General features: G+C 39.1%; 1 protein-coding gene across 1 annotated transcript in view; it reads left to right on the top strand.

Moving 5' to 3' along the window:
* LOC127359009 (monocarboxylate transporter 2) overlaps positions 1-11,129 on the top strand; it is a 31,077-nt gene extending 19,948 nt beyond the window's left edge. The window contains exons 3-5 of the mRNA XM_051392635.1: positions 2,645-2,788; positions 3,890-4,693; positions 5,371-11,129. Coding sequence (XP_051248595.1) covers positions 2,645-2,788; positions 3,890-4,693; positions 5,371-5,651 — 1,229 coding nt within the window. The 3' untranslated portion in view covers positions 5,652-11,129. The remainder of the gene's footprint in view (positions 1-2,644; positions 2,789-3,889; positions 4,694-5,370) is intronic.
* Positions 11,130-18,237: the final 7,108 nt, after the last annotated feature.

The following is an 18,237-nucleotide window of genomic DNA, read 5'->3' as shown; positions in this document are numbered from 1 at the left end:
CCACTTCTCTAACCTTCAGGCCACCTTGTTAACATCATCCAGTGTCATGCTGTTTACTGTCGCACAGCTCTTAACTTTAGCTCAAAGCCTTGTGTCAACCTGAAAATATGTATAAAGTTTTATCACATACATAAACTGGGCTTAGGCTGGTTTACCCTTCATTGTGTCCCTGTAAATATCTGTGTAATGGCTGGGCAGCGAGACACAGTCGCTTCAGAAAAGCATGTCCGTGTCCTCTTGCAGCAGAACCGCTTTTAAATGTTGTTTGCTTCCATTTCTGTTGACTTTATCCTATTTGAAGTGTGATGGATAGCCCGCATCCTCACATCATGAGCTGTACTAGCCTCTTCGCCGCAGCTGACATTAAAGGGTCGTGGAGAAACCTGTTAGACACATTTCTATATGTGTCATTCCCTTTTGGGATCTAGGTGGTTATATTTAGTTTGGGGTTTTGTCCACTGTGTAATGAAGTCCACCCTGTGTCTGGCCAGGAGATGATAAGCCTTTTTCAAGGGAGGTAATGTGCAGGCTCAGGGGCTTCCTCAACTCAGCCGATTCTGGTCCCGCCGAGCCCCCGAGAATACTGATCACTGCTGTGGATGCAAATGAGGGGAACTTTCCTCAAGGTCGAAAAAAGATTCATGCAGAGCAAATTAAGTCAGATGACTCCTCGCCCGTTGTGGCTTTTTAAATTGCACTGGGCCTGGCAGAAATATGATACATCTTCTGGCTGGTAATGAGAGCATTATTTTTTTTAAAAATACATCTTTCATTACTTCTCTCTCTCCCTATTCGATTTACACCTCCTGTACTTGAAATTCAACAAAGGGATGGGAGAAGGTGTCAATTAGAAGATATGCAGATTCTTAAAAAGTGCTTTGAATAGCTACATTATTTATAAGATATTACTGTAGGTACCAAGATATATAAAAGATATACCTGAAGTGGAACAAGGTAAACAATAGAACACGAAGTAAAGTAGCAGAAATCTAAAATTGCCTATTTGCTTAAAAATTCATAATAAGAGTCATAAGTAAAAAAAAATGAACATATTAAGAGTCCTAGAAATAAAAACAAGCCTACTCACCCCACGATTCACCTTATTAGAAGACTGAACATTGACAGTGATAACTGAGAATACAGATGAGTCATTAGTAGAGGAAACTTGCCCTATCATTGTCATTTGAATGGGAATGCTCTTTCTGTGCATTATGTATTCTGTGGCTGCTTTTAATGTGGGCACTGCTGAATTTCAATCACAACAAATGCATGCCGTTATCATCCCTACGAGTCATGCTAACATTTTAAAGCTGCACTAATGGATTTTTTTATATTAACAATGACACAAATCCGTATGTCATTGTAAAGATTCGAACTCAAACTCCACCAGAGCAAAAAAGTATTTAAATTATTTTGTGAACTTTTGGAATTTCACTGCTACATGTTTCTGTCTCGGCTACCACCATCTTTTCTCAGCTCTCGTAGGCGTTTTTCCGAGGCATACTACAACAATAAAAGCCCCTAGTGGTCAAAATATACTATTAACACTTTACGTCATGTCAAATATGTGGCTCATAGTGATTAACCAACAGAAAAAAACTCTGTTCGCTTAACAGAAGGAGTAGCGCCTTCCAGCTCTTTGTTTTGGTTTTTAGTGTCAACTTTTAGTGTTTTTGCTCAGTATCACCACTCTCACCACTGTTTTTCCAGCAGCAGTGAGCGAAATAAACTCTGACAAACCCAGTGTATGTGACTAAACAGCACACTGACAAAATTAGCAACCAGCTTGTGAAGCATTTAGTTGAGTGAATATTGGACTTCTGAGATTCTGAAATTTGATGATCAAATAGGCTAATCTGGTTTACCAGATTATCAAAACCAAATCAAATTTTCTGTCAATGAAAACAAAATAAATGAATACACCCCTAATGTCCGTTATAATTTAGAATTAGTTCAGTTCAATAATTGCAGTTGAACCAGGGCCTAATGGACATTTACTATGGACAGTTTGGTTAACAATATTCCAATTGACCTTTGTTTTCAAATCTAATTAAGTCATTTAGATAGTATGGTTAAACTGAGGATTTGGTTTCAACCTAATTAACCTCATTTAAGACTTTTTCTGCCGGCTGCAGTGACAAGAGATTGGCAAAAATATCTTATAGCTTTGCAGCTGCCTGAATATAAACGCTACATACTCAGCACTTTACAGAAATAAGAATGTGTTTTGTCATTTGCTCTGTCTTGGCTTGTGAATGAAATGTATTGTGAATCTCATTTGCACAGTATGCAGCTGAAAACACAGGCTGGAGGATAAAAAAAAAACTTGACACACTTGAACTTTTATTTTTCCATGCATGTTAGAAAACATAATGTAGAAAAGAAAAAGACACTCTTATATATGGAAGTGTTTTCTCATTCCCCACACTGTCACTTACCTCTCTTAAACTGATTTGACAAGCGGTGATGGGAGTGCTATGTTTAAAAATTGAAACAGCCCAGTTGCTGCTATTAATAGAAACTGGGCTCCCGCTGGCGTGCAGCACTAACCAGATTAAATCATTATGCACTTACTTTCAGTGATCCTGACTACTGTAAACATCTCACATATGTGGGTTGATTTAATGTTTTCCATTTGTTCCAGGTCCCATCAGCAGTATACTGGTCAACACATATGGCTGCAGGCCCATTGTCATGATGGGGGGCTGCCTCTGTGCCACTGGCATGATCTTAGCTTCCTTCTGCACCAGTGTGTTGCAGCTTTACCTCTGCATAGGACTTATAGGCGGTAAGTCCATTTAAATCCACTCAAGTCCATTTTGAGTTAATTTGATTACCCTCTACTTCTAAGTAGCAGGTTAAAATTAAAACTGTTGGAGCAGGAAGAACATTGGCTTTGTTTTTCTATCTATTTTGGTTCCATGCCTTAATTTTACGCTGCTGTGTGTTTAACATAATTTTATATGCTTACTTGCAATTTTCTCTTGGACAATTAGCAGGCTACCTCCACCAAAATGTTTTTGTTCCTTCATGAAGGCTGACATTTCCCTTTGTTGGGCTTCATCAAATCTTTTAGATACAGTAAATACAGTATAACTATCAAATCCATAGTCCATTTAAATCCCAAAGAAATTTTATTAATCTACCAATTACTAATCAATACCCACATATAGAGAGCAAACCAATAACTTAATTAGGTTGTGTTCTGCACCAAGGCTCTTTAATAAGCTTTACTATAGGCTAACTCCTTGTGATTTCACATCACAGGAATTCAGTTAATTCAGTAATATTATCAGAATATTGCTTAATGGAGCTTTTATGACATTTCAATATATATATATATATATATATATATATATATATATATAGACATATATTAAGATGTATGTACAAACGGTCCGCTTGTCTTTCTGCAAAAACGTTTCCACATTAAAACCCCCAAAAAGGCATCCGGTCAAGAATCTACAAATGTACAAATTTTGTTCATTTCTAAAATGTTCCTGCTGGACACAAGATGTCTCCTGCTTCAATGTGGTGAAGTCCATTCTCAGTGTTTCCACTTTTTAAAGAATAAGAGCCATGATAGCAACTCTGTGAGTCTGCACTTAGGCACAGTGCATGGTGCTTTAAGCTAAATGCTAACACTAGCATTGTAGCTACGACACCATCTTAGTTTAGCATGCTAACATTCCTAATTAGTGTTTAGTATTTGGTCATAAACCAGAGTATTAATTGTACAATCACTAGCAGTACCCACGTATCAGAGATAATTGGTTTCTTATTTAGGTGAGTAAGAAGTCAAATAAATACTGTTTTGTAGTATTTGTACAGTTGTAGCATTATAGCGCTACAAGTCTAATTTGATCTAATCTGTCCTCTTTCCTCATAGGACTTGGACTAGCCTTCAACCTGCAGCCAGCACTGACCATGATAGGCAAATACTTCTATAAGAAGCGTCCCATTGCTAACGGGCTGGCGATGGCAGGCAGTCCGGTGTTCCTCAGTACGCTGGCTCCTCTCAACCAGTACCTCTTCAACCAGTTCGGCTGGAGAGGCAGCTTCCTCATCCTGGGCGGCCTGCTGCTGAACTGCTGTGTGGCTGGTTCCCTCATGAGACCTCTGGGACCACCACCCAGCAAGATCAAGAAAGACGAAGAGTTAGCGGTCATTACCACCACAACAAAAGAGAAGCGCACTGCCTGGCAAACAGTCAACAAATACCTGGACTTGACACTCTTCAAGCATCGGGGCTTCCTCATTTACCTGTCAGGCAATGTCATCATGTTCCTGGGCTTCTTTGCACCTATTGTCTTCCTCACAGCCTATGCTAAGGACATGGGTGTGGATGAGTACTCAGCGGCCTTCCTTCTCTCAATTCTGGCTTTCGTTGACATGTTTGCTAGGCCCTCCATGGGGCTACTGGCCAACTCGCGCTGGGTCCGGCCGAGGATCCAGTACTTCTTCAGTTTTGCTGTGCTGTACAATGGGGTGTGCCACATCCTCTGCCCACTGGTGGAAAGCTACACTGGTCTGGTGGTGTATTCTATGTTCTTCGGCTTTGCCTTTGGCATGGTCAGTTCAGTGCTGTTTGAAACACTGATGGACCTGGTTGGGCCTCAGAGGTTCTCCAGTGCTGTGGGACTCACTACCATTGTGGAGTGCTGCCCGGTCCTCATTGGTCCACCTCTAGCAGGTACGAGAGCATATTTAATTTACTTACCTGTACAGTTTGTTTAAGTGTTCTCAATCGTTCTGGCCATTCCACTCAGTGAATTAAATTCACAACATTATTGAGGCCCAGTTACACCAGAAATGTACAGTGGTTTTAGAAGGTAGTGACTGGTGGTGAGCTAACTGCTAACATGGTAAGCACCCATAAATACACTAGTACTAGTCATTCACAAAAGCCCTGTGAGCTACCTTGATTGCTAACAGGACAATATGTAACATATTTGTACCACTAACTTTTGTCTCATAACAGTCCACAAACCATGCCTCGAAGATTTTACACTCTGGTAGAATGTAATATAAATTAATATAAGTGAATTATTACAACACAAATAATAAGGTATGATAGTTTCTCTTGTTTTGGGCTCTACATCCCTCTGCTCCCTTGAAGGTCAGAAATGTCAAGATTGTAGGTCATCTTAAGTTCATCAAAGTTAACGCAATAGAATTGGACTTAATTCCCCCCCTGCAAGTGAATCCATTGAAATGAAATGATTTCATAAAAATATTTATTCAAATGGAATTGATAAGAGTTCCCACTAAACATGAAAATTATGTCCTAATTATACTTGGCAATACTTTCATAAGATTTCATATCTGTGCAGATACTTAAACATTTAATAACCTTGTGCTGTCTTACAGGGAAACTGGTCGATGTCACAAAAAACTACAAGTACATGTATTTTTGCTGTGGATCTGTCGTGATTTTGGCAAGTATTTGGCTCTTTATTGGAAACTTCATTAACTACAGACTTTTGGACCGTGAGCGCAAGGCTGCAGAGATGTACAAACGGACTGAGACAGAAGATCCTGACCATGTTCAGGATCAGAAGGAGGCCGATGGAGAAGCCCAGGCGTCAGAGGAGCTGGGCGACAAATGTCAAAAAGAAGAGGAACCTATGCAGCGGGAAACCAACATCTAGATCCTTCTGCTCTGCCAACAGCTCACCTTCACCTCCGTGGCAACCTCACAACACCCTCCGCTAAAATCAAACTGAGCTCCAAGCCAAGAGGTCCCTCTCGGTGTTCCACCAGGCTCTATTTGGGGTCCTCTGCTAAAACTGACTGCCAAAGCAACAACTGTGTTGTAGGAAGCTGTGAGGTGTAATGTCTGTTTGTCAAAGAGCATCAGCTGTGACTGTAACAGAAATACTAACCAGAGAGAAAAGTGTAAGCTACTGTATGCATGTGAAGAAGCTAAAAGTCAGTAAGTAGGAAAACAGTGTACTAATAACTTTATTTTCTTTTTTGCCACGTTCACCTCATATCGGATTTACTGTAAATACAAGACTGCAACTTCATGGCAGTTACAATCAGGATGCGAGATTATAGGAAGAATGTATCCAAAATTGTCAACTGAGAACTAACAGCAGCAAAGCCACAGATGTTGGCTGATAATTAGAAAATTAATGAAATTCACACTCAGACAATCAGCTCTCATTAAGAAAAGAATTATTGGCTGCAGTTTGTTTATGGTTGATTATAGTTATATTTGTGTGTTACAAAGAGTTAAAATATTGCACGCTTTAGCAACAAGCGTCCTTCCGTTTTTCCTACTGTGTCTTCCGATATGACGTGAATGCAGCATCAGCACTGTTCCAACAGCACCAGCAAACTGAACTCATGTTTAAAATGAAATCTGTCCTCTTCACAACACAATGACGTCTTGCTAAACGATCAAAGGTTCTATTAAAAAAAGGAGGCAGTGAAAGGATTTCTTGGTGGCCAAAAGGACCTTAATGCCAGTGAAAGGTCACTGGTTTGATGCTATCAACAGCCAGTGTCCGTTCGTGAAGTTTTGAGTGACACTGATCCCTAACTGAGCATTCACACAATGAGTAACTTGGTGTATGAGTTGCAGTTTGACAGATCATGGACAGTAAGAGGCCCTGAATGTACCATTTGTTGTTATAGAAAACTAACAGATAAACTAACTGATATTATCATTGATCATAATGATGAATTGCCCATTCTCCAGGCATCCAGCTTTTAAGATGCATCTTCTAGTACTTTCACATCAAATTTGTGAAGAACTGGGCCACTTTGAAAGGCTAGAATCAACTGCTCCTATTTTATGCTAATATCCGTGAATCAAACCAATAGGGAACAAAAGAGGAGCTTAAATCTGGCAGCTGTTAAGCCTAAAAAGCATAAAAAGTCTAAAAAGTTTGGCTGATTTTTCCCTGGTTGGTCAGCGCTATAGGAAGCAAAAACTCCTGATGACTTGTTGATTGTGTTGCTCGCAGTGTGAATGCAGTGTTAGCAATCCCAGTGCACTGGAAATGGTTGATCCATCTGTTGATACGTGTCAAGCAAGAACGCAAAATCCTAATTGCGCTGTGTTTAATATGGCAATTGGGTGCCCTAAAATTCCCACTTTCATAAATAAAGAACAGATGTGTTCACAGCTGGTGACGCTGGTGCCCGTGTATTATGCTGCCCGCCTGAGCACTGTAATGTTGTGTGGTAAAACCTGCACAAATGTCCCACTTTATTACTTTTGATCAAGTCATGAAATGCTTCCTGTGAGTCGTCTATTGTTCCATATTGTACTCATATACAGTATGCTGCACTAAAAGAGAAATGGCCATACTTCACCCCAAACATCTTTATAAAACTGCTGCAATTCACTGAATTTAATTATGGTTGAATGTAATTTCCTCTGTGGGCCTTAATAAGGTATTAATGACCAAAAACCATCTGCATAATAGTGGTTTTTCTACATATAGAGCCCATGAGCAATATAATCTCTCATATTTTAATGCAGATATACATGGAAATGTATGTCTTGTGGCCAATGTGACAGTCCATTCTATGATACATTGCCTTAAATGTAATGTAATGAATGCAGGGGAGTTGTACAGAGAATACTTGATAGTATTATACAAAGCTGATAAACCTTTGTGTTAAATGTGACCCACTTTTATTGCTGTGATTAACTTTAAAAGTCACAAGAAAGCTGTGTAATCTGATCCGATTGTTTCCTAACACGTCTGTATTGAAATATTACAGCTATGAGATTAAGTAATGTTCTGTGTAGTCTCTCCATTAAGTAATTCACTAACATCCACACCAGTATGTTAAAACATCTGAAGGAATACTAATGATACTACTAATTAATGAATGCTACCGTTCGTAATGTGTTCTGGATGGACATATCATGTAACAATCTAAATGTTGTTGTAAATGTCAATATTGTTCAATATTCTATCCATTCCATGTGATAGTTTTTGTAAATGCCATCCTGCTGTGGTGTTGATCGCTTTTCATCTCAAGCTTTGGTCTCAAACACTGAGGAAAACGGTGTCCTGTCTCAGATGTCCTAACAAAGCCAAACACATTTTAATAACAAATGTAATTTTTCAAAGCAATCATGAACAAAGAACAATGTTATTGTGCTTTTTTGTCATGCTTTGAATAGTTGAATGTGTGTTCACAGTCATGAAAATGGATGTCCAGCTGTCTAGCAGCGGCTCTCAATCCATAGCGTCTTCACCCAAGACTCATTACAAACAAACACTATGTACTCTCTGGTTTATGGTGGAACCGGAGGAATCTGCTTGATGAATTCTGAGGCTATCAATGCAACGTTGTCGAGAATATCTGCTATGCCATTTATTGTTAATAAGATAATTTTGAAAGATTTTGGACACTGGACTTCTTTGAGCTTTTTTTTGGACCTGGTCTCAATATTTCCATTTTGAGATGAGCTAGTCTTGGGTTTTGACTGCAGCCACGGCAACTTGTGGACAGTTTGCTTAGCTATTCAGTCTCCCATAATGCACTTACTGCAGTATTTTTATATTACCATGTGTACACCATCCTCATAGCTTTGATTGATGAATAACATTAACACCTTATGAATGTTAACTTATCCTGCTTTCACTTCATTAGTGGAAACGGGGCCTACTTTCATTCACTGCAATCAGACGTCACTATGCTCACTGTACATGATGACTCTCAATGAGGGTAATAGAATGCTGTACAATCACTTTCTACCAAATAACACTGCCCCCTGCTGGTTTTAAACTACCTAGACCAAATGGTAAAGAAAGCCAAGCTTCCCTTTCAACAGGAGAACACATTAATTTGCATGAATTACATTTTGACCAACACCAAGCAAGGTTTCAGGTTTTTTCAATGTACTTTTCTTGTTTTTTGGTGGAGGCTTTGTCAGAATGAACATCATTTCTTTGTGTTATGTTAAATAATACAAGTGGAACAATACACAACCTTGTAATGTTTTGATGCACCTAAGGGGAATACCATTGAATTTTTTTTATTTTATTCTCCTTGTTTTTCTCTATATTCAGTAAAAAGAGCAGGTAATTCCTCGTGTAGACACGTCAGGAAGCGTGAAGCAAGAACTGCTGCATCTGGAATGGTCCAAAGCAGTGGTTCTCAGGACCCCCAAAGGGGTCGCAGGACAAATCTAAGGGTTCAGTAGATGATTAGCAAGATGGGAATAATTCAAAAATATCATCTGCATCACAAGATTTTGTTTTCTTTTCTTTTCTTTATAACTGTTCTTGTGAAATGCTTTATAGATGTATCCCCAGAGGCCTGCAAACATATTCAAATTAATTGTTCTCTGCTAATAGGGAGGCTAGCCATAATATACAAGCTTGAAATTTGATGGTATTCTCTGTACTGTACTGAAAAACCATGGTGTAATTTGTTCAACTTTAAGCAATACATTTCTGTTGTTGGTTCATAATGTTTATTTTAAGAACGAAAGGAAATAAGTTGTAATGATTTAATACAAATACAGATAAGTTTGAATTTGCACCAATAGCCTTATTAATTATATTGCTTAGCATCTGATATATATGGTATTTCTTTCTTTTTATGTGTGCAGTATATATTTAGAAACAGGTTTATTTTGTGGTTTGCTGAAGACCAAATGAACAGAGTTTATATTGAAATGAATATTAAAAACTTTCACCCCTCCTGTATTATTTCTGTAAGCACACATAAGTGTTAAAAAAAAAAGGATATGCCAGCTGAAAATAGTTTTATTAACTGTATAGCATTGTTTTTCTGATGGAATGCAGAATATTGAGGTTTTAGAGTAAGAGAGGGAAGAGATGTCACTTCAGTTTCCTTTTGGGTTACGTCATGCAGTTGTCAAGTAAAACGCACTTACAGTAGCAGCTAGCACTGTCTCAAGCTAATAGAAATGACAGCAGATTGGAGTTTCTTACAGTTTCAGTCATGAGGCAGAAATTGGGTGAATTAAACATTAAAGGACAGATAAGAGAAAACATTTTTGTTCCTGTGGAGTGAAACTCAATAGAGTAAGTGTGGTGTTCTGCCACTAGCTGAATTCATTTTAAATATTTGTTTTTAATTTCAATTTTGTTTTGACCCTGAATTATGTGATCTAGACATCAATGTACTTTGAGTAAATTTAAGGTTTTTATCAGGATTTTAGGGAATTTAAATTTTCAAAAGTTTATTTTGAATTCAGGATTTTCACATTCAAAACTCCATTTTAAAAACCATGGTTTTAAAAAAGAAAAAGAAAAAAAAGCAAATCTCTGCCCGCTGAGCCAATGGGACCATTTCTGCCTCCATTCCAGTGTCCCTTAACTTAACAAAATCCCTTCTGCAGAACCAAATCGTGCAACGTCTTGAACAAACTTCCATTTTTCTTTTTTCTTTTTTTTTTTCTTTTTTTGTATACTGATGTGGTAAGAAGATCGACAGGTTATGGTGTTGATTGTATACAAGGTAGTTTGCTACTGGGAGGCTGAAGGACTCTGGCTGTTAAGCTAACTGTGCCTTACTGTGCAATACTGACCATTATAAACAGCTTTTTATGAACATGGTAAAAATGGTATTGTGTTCAGTTTCTGTCCTTGCTTCTACTGTTTGTATGTTTATAAATCATTGCAGTCTATCATTTTGTGTAAATAATCACCTTATGTAGCTACTCATCCAAAAGTCACTTCTTTAAATCAAATGAACAATAAGCTGTAACACCATATAGTCTAAATATTCATAAATTATTTAGTCTTTGTCATTATTTGCTATATATTGTTTTAATAGGGCTTTGACGACATAATGGAGGATGCAAATATTTCTGTGTATGAACACATTAGAGGACAGTTGTGTTCACGTTTGGACCTCAGTACTGTAGTTTGTCTCAGCAGTGAACTCAGTCCATTATGTACTTCCAGTAGCAGACGTACTGTGTGCTTTCTCATCAGGGCAACTATTACTGTATGGCATTAAACCGTTTATGAGATTGTGTCAGTCCTTCCACTACCTCTGCAGCCGTCATGTCAAGAGTGAGGAAAATACCACACGGGTATAGAAAACTGATTTATGTTTTTGTATTTCTGATAGAATGTTATCACTTATCACAGTAGCAAAATAAAGTATATATCCATAAGTCACATGAGTCTGTTTGACTTTGAATTTGAAGCATTTTTTCTACTCAGCGGAAAGCGGTAATTATTCAAAGGCAGGATGATATTAGTGAGATTACACATAAGGGGGGAATTAAAAATGTAGAATGCTGAAAGAACAACAAAGGAACTTTAGTTTTTTGGCATCAGTTAAGTTTAAAGTTGAGATTTTTAAATGCCAGAGAGGGACTTTATGGCCACGCAGAAGAAATTTCAGAGACTTCCATCACAATACATCCTTCATCTACTCAAGCAAATAATTATACTATGTAATACATACAATCAGGGTACAATAGGTGCCCAGGTTAATTTAATAAGTACAGAAATTGTAATTCTAGTGGCTGACCTGCCCACCAAATGTCAAGTCTTACAATTTTTTAGGTATCCTGCTGACAGAGGGATGAACAAACCGCTGGGTGAAAACAAAACTTCCATGGTGATTGTAATAATCCTACAGTGAGTCAGCACAATGAATAATCTATGTGTTAGGATCGCCTGCATGAGACCAGCAGCTCTCATTACATGCAAAGTGCAACTCCTCCTGCATCAAACATGCTAATAATCAAGCACAAGCCAGTCATTAATTCTGCCTAGTAACCAATCCCAACCCACATTTTAAAGATGCGAACCCAGACCTCTCCACCTCTCTGTCTCATTAGTATTCAGAGCTTTGGCGAGGCTGCTCGTGCCGATGATGGCTGGAGACCCTGAGGCAGAGTTTCAGGCTAGATTTTAATGGGGCGGTAAGGGTCAACGGGAGAGGAGAGAACAATAAGCCTCTCCAGTTTCCTGTGATAGGCGCTTCAGCAGGACCGGGCACCCCAGGGGGGCACCTGTTGGGGTTTTCAGTATAGAAGAAGTTGACCTTCAAAACAGTGTCTAACTCTATTCCCTGTAAAGCTGTGGAGTTTCAGGTCGGCTGCCTTTGAGTCCTGGCGGTTGGCAATTAGATGTCACATTGGGATACAAGCCAACCGTACTTCACTAACAATGTTGTGATAATAGGTTAAATACTGAAGGGATGCGGGCGTCCCAGTAGAGATGTTACCACTCTTTTGAAGTGGCACTGAGCTGGTAATGATACCTGCTTCCAATTGCTCTAATTTTGCTCCAATTTTTCGTTCTCTTTTACATGGCCTGCATAAACATGAAAACAGACTATTTCATTTATTTTTATTGAAGATCTAAAGTGCGTCTGGATGAAAGCAGCAGCCACTTGTAAAAATACGGGAAAGTAAAATCACTGATTGCATTTATCATTTATTACTTTTAAGGTCTTTCATGCTTTATGCACAAATAAACTTGGCCTCATGCAAACGCCTACTTACTGTGCACTTTTAGCTACTGTCAGTACAATTGTTGGCATTTATTCAGATGACAATTAGCATTTTCTGCTAATTGTGGGGAAGTTTTGCCTCCTAAATAAAATAAACGAAGTACAGCATTACTTTACGGCACAGTGCTGAAGTTGTGCTTGTCAACCACTGGCTCATTTACAGCTGTGGGGCAATCCAATCACCACCTCAACCTCAACTGCCTCCTTATAAATCTTTGGTATTGTTGTTAACTTAGATCAACGTATTTGTTTATGAAGGGGGGTTCAGTTTTAGCAGAATCTTTGCTGCTTGAATACTCTCTCAAAGAGCAAACCTAACCATTTGTTATAACAAATTAATTGATGCGTCCTCCGTCTGTAAAGTAACAAAATGACTAAACAGCCTCTAAGGATTGTGTTTGGCCATTTGCAGGTCAAAAAACCTCTAGATGTTGAACTAAAGTTGTCAGTTTGCTTCAAATTAAGTGCATATCAGATTGTCTAACAACGTCACTGCTGTTCAGAACAGCTAGAAAGCATGTTGCCTTCAGATATGGTTGAACATTCAACATTTTGTATGACAAAAAAGTTTGTTTCAAACATTCCCTGCACTTTAATTTAGCTGAAAAGTGAAGGTTTGTTTAAAACATCACATCTAATCATCATCGAAAGCATATCAGTGCCTCTATTTCCTGATGTATTTTTGACATGCTACACACTGACATATATACAAATAGTTTTTTTTGTGTCTAAAATGTCTCAACTTGCTTTCCTGCCAAGAGCTGGATGAGAAGATTGGGACCACTCTCGTTTCTGTCCGTTAAATAAAAGACTACAGCCAGCGGCAGTTGGAAACAATTAGCCTGACCCTGTCCGAACAATTTCTTGGCTGGGTGCAGTGACATACTCTTGACAAGAAAACGTCCCTAAATCAATCCTTTACATTTCCTGTAAGGCAAAACAACTGGAACAAATAAAAGAGAGCATTTCCAGCCTCTTTTAGCAATCACTGAGGAGCATCTATGATATCCGAGGTAGATGATTCCTCATATCCAACAAAGCCAACACCGTCTGCCTGTAGTATTACAGAATATGTACTGCCGCTATAACAGAGGAGAATCTGACTTGCAAGAAAAATGCTCTCCAAGCATCAGTGCTGCACACAGCAACTGCGTGAATGAAACCAATAATCAGCGGCCCCAAGGCGTTCTGACCCAAACTGGACCTCAAACCGTCATGCCCAAAAGCTACAAGCTGCTCTGGTGTCTCAACAAGACACACATTAACCTTTCCTCCGTTATTTTTCTGTGGAGATCTCCCACTTTGAAGTGCTTCCATTTAACCTTCATTTAACTTTTGTGTCATGCACTCCCAGGCGCCCCACTTTGACAGCGGAAGCCTTTAGAAGTCAGAAAAGGCCTGCGGCTATAGATGGCATATCAGTACATCTGTCTGCTCCGGCGCCAGGTTGTGGAGAGAAGAACTGGCTGTTCGTTCTCCTGCGAGTGTTCTGACACTTACTGACTGGATCTCACTGTAGCTCAGTGTCAGGAAGACACTTTAAAAAGACATTATCCTGATCTTAAAGGGACAATGAGTCGGATTTTTAAAGGAAACTATTCAGACACTGTGCCAACACAGCAAAAGGTTGAAATGTATGAGCTAGAGCTATCTAATATTCGGTTTTATTTTGACTATATGGGGGTAGCGCAAGAAGCTGTAAACACCACAGCAACACACGTTTGCAAAGAGCAACATTAGCATTCATTTGAAGTTGTTTTTCTAACTTCTTCACTCTCGCTTTTTTGGTTTTCATTAACCTTGCGAGGCAGTTGGACTCATGATGTCAGGAAAGCACCTTGCTAACTGAGGCGCAGTTGGTTCAGGAGGCTCACTGAACCCCCTCGTGGCAGTAAGTTAGCCAAAAAAGGCATGCAATGGTTTATTTATTTATATATTAAACAAAGTGCACTTCTGAGTTAAAACCAAGTGTGAACCTATCGTGATGTCACCCAGTGGTTTGTGAAATACCATTATGAAGCCTGAAGTTGCCAGCCAGAACTTCAGTTTCACTTTCACTGTCCAGTGGAGCTATTAAGTGGGCGCACAGCTGAAGAGAGCGGAAGACGATGCCGGCTCATTTAGGTAAGTCAGAACACCTGTGTGGACCATGGTGTGGACACAGCATCTCAGCAGAGACAGACACAGAGAGGACAGGAGGGCTAACTATTAACACAAGGTTGGTTCTGGTATTAATTAAAGTGAATGTAGCCTAATATTAAATGATATATTGTTAATGATGTTCAGCATCAGTCTGGTTGCACTCTCTATTATCAGTTCACTCATGATGAGTGATGTGAAGTGAAGCACAAGTACAAGATAAGATTTTAGAAAGTATTGGCTTACATAAATAGATATACTCTATAAAATATAACTTGTTGTGTCTTCATAGGCTGTCTGTGCAAACCGAAGTGACCCAAATCTGATTTATTTATTTACTTTTTCATGACAGTGTGAACAATCCGAATAACATGGAGTCTGATTTCTTTCTATTTTGATTTGAGCCACTTTCACATGTGGTCCACATCAGATTCAGGTCTGATTCTTTGCAATGTGACCTCAGTGTGAACAGTCATATCAGAATTCATGTCACTGTTATTTCACTCTATATTGATGTTCATCATGTGGGTCACTTCAGGACCGTGACATGTTCATACTGGAATCTGATTTGGGCTACATTAAACATGATGTGAACAGCCAAACAAGACAAATCAAATGAATCAGATCAGAGCAATAATCAGAATTGAGTACGAAGGCTTGCAGTGTGAACGTAGCCTTATTGACAGAGAAAGAAACCTGCAAGAGGCTTTTTTTCTGTTTTATATTTTGGCATGAAGTCACAGTCAGGTTAGGTCTTCACTAAATCTGAGGGAAATTTATTAAGCTGTTTTTTAGCTGCTATACGTGCCACTATGTTCACCAGCTACTCGCTAAAAAGTAGACATACTTTATTAACTGTGTGTCTGCTGTTTGGTGTTAGACAGGAAGGGTACAGTGGGTTTACCAGAGCTTTTTGGGGGATTACAGCTGCCTGCTGCAATGAAATGATGCTGACGACAACAGTCAAACTAAATCAAAAGAGGAAAGGCATTAAAACCAAAACAATGAGCTGCAAGATGCTACAATGCTCTGTAAAGCTGAGGGGATCTGCAGTCAGAAGATCATTTTCTGTGGGTTCCTCACTATAAGACCCCTCTCACATTAGTCATTTGGTCCATTGTTGATACATAAACATTGATTAGTGCAGCTTTAAGAATTGAAGGAACAACATTATCTTACTTGAGGTTGTGTAAAACTTTCTAGCTCAACAAAATGTGGACAAAAACCAGGTAGATTGAAAAATCAGTTATATATTTTTGACCTTAAAAACGCCCCAGCTCAACACACACACACACACACACACACACACACACACACACACACACACACACACACACACACACACACACACACACACACACACACACATCCATGCATTTTAAACTGCTCAGTGATGGTCAGCTACAAATTTCTCAATCTACCAGCCAAAAAATAGAGCACTGAAGCAGCACTATTATTCCATTATTCAGAATCATGAAGCTTTTTCTACCCTCAATATTTTTCTGTTGTTGTTACCTTTTTGCACTATAGACCTTCCGACCAATTTGTCAGGTTGAGGAAATTTAGTGACGTCATTTTAATTCAGTTTTAGAAATGTCTATCCACCGTGGCTCTCCAAAAATTTTAACAAGCCAATTCCTGTTTTACGGCTTTGAAAGCATTTGTCCTTCCTTTGCTGCAACATGTTGTCCTTTAGTTGTCCTTTTCCCCCCGCACACTTTTGTGATTGCTGAGTTTCTCTCATGTCTCTTATGTGTAAATGGTTGCACTTTTTCAAATGACATTATTCATTTCCTTGTTGTTCAAATGCACAAATGTCTATGCTGCAGTACTCGGGTCTGGTCTAGGACTTTCCGTTGTCTCGGACTGGGCCATTGGTCTCGCCAAATACTCCAGCAACAAATCCAGCAATATATGTTTTTGAAAAGTAACTGATGAAGCATGCTTGTATGGAGTTAATTGAAGATCCATCTAAAACTGCCACTGACATTGGCCGCCTGGTAACCATGGTTACCAATCTTATGCCTGGCTGCCAAAACTCATCTCATTGGCAGTGGCAAAAGCATTCTTTTTTTTTTTTCTGTCTCGGTATTGTCTCTCTCATTTGGACACGGACTTGAACCTCTTATCACTTGGTCTTTACTTGGTCTCGACTAGTCCTGGTCTTGGGCTTGACTTTGACTCAACAAAGGTGGTCTTGACTACAGCACTGACAAAAGTACTGCAAGTTAGGGCTGCGCAGCTAATCAAAACATTGAAATGTTTCTTGAAATCAATGTGCAGTACCCAGATCGCAGAATTGATATGCAAATCACAAGAACTGCAATGTTTTAATAAAGCTAAAATGTGTGACAAAACCGCATTATAATGAAGTACTGGAGGGCAGACAAAGAAAAACATGTTTTTTTTGTACTGACCCAACAAAATGGATGATTTTAATATTTGTTTTAGTGAAAATTTAATTTGTGATGAAAATATGTATAATTCCAACAATAAACGTGACTTATCGCAAAATGTTTTTACCATATTGTGCATCCCTACTAAATATAGAAATATTAATTAAAACTGGCTCTATATAAGCTGAAACATGCAACCTGACTGTACAGATCCTGATCCACCCTATTTACTACCTCGCATACTGTATGCTCATGTATATACATATCTGTCTGTGTATGTTAATGTAGCTCTTTTCCCATGATATCAACAATTGCATGGGTCATGACTTTTAATTCATTCGGTTTATCAGTGTAAGTCACTGCAGGTGACAAACCCTGTGTTTGCATAATCTGACTGGAGAAAATTCAGCGGGGATTTTGACACTGACTCCAGATTTTCCATCTAATTGCAGTTTTTATAGCTCTGTAATAGACTTATTAACCAAACAAGTCTTCAAACGGAGCGCTTTGATTTGGGTTACACAAGCGTGACTGCTGTGTGTAGCATCATCCGGCGCTGGAGGGAATAATGAGTCCAGAAGGAAAATCGTTTTTGAGCATCTGAGGTTGTGACAGGGTTTCTCTGGCTTTAGCAGAGATGAAGTCAGACAGTGAAGATCTGCTTTACTGCTTTGATCTGGCCTCGCTTCCCACTTAACTTCTGATGACACTGCACTTAAAGAGGGCACCGGGAACGTGAAGCTTTCCCTCTGACTTTCACCTTAGATGCTCTTAATATTCAGCCCATATGGAAAATTACAGTGTCTCAGCTGCTTAAGAGGCAACGCTAAAAGGGAAAATGTTTTACCAACCAAAATTTGAGCCCACTCATCCTGTGCAAAAGCAGCTACAGCTCAATATCTCTGAGACATGCCTGGGTTCTGTGTATTCAGTGTACATTTTCTGAGCATTTTTGCATGACTGTGTGCCACATTTGCAGGCACAAAGCTTCAGCCTGCACGTAGAGGGCACTCTTAGCTCGGTTTTCTGTGCAGTCCCGCTATGTAATACCACTGGGAAGTTATTTATAGAGGCTGGCTTCAAAGGAGGAGAGAGAGCAAGTTTTATTGAGGTGATTTTGCTTTTGTGTGAGACAAAAAGGACAGCTTGGTGTCTTTTGTCATCAACTTTACAGACTGCCTTCACATCCCCTAATCTCTATCATTTAGGGAAAGAAAATTATAGC

This window comes from Dicentrarchus labrax, unplaced genomic scaffold, assembly GCF_905237075.1.
Source record: "Dicentrarchus labrax unplaced genomic scaffold, dlabrax2021, whole genome shotgun sequence".
Classification (NCBI taxonomy): Eukaryota; Metazoa; Chordata; class Actinopteri; family Moronidae; genus Dicentrarchus; species Dicentrarchus labrax.
This window is presented reverse-complemented; position numbering and strand designations above follow the sequence as displayed.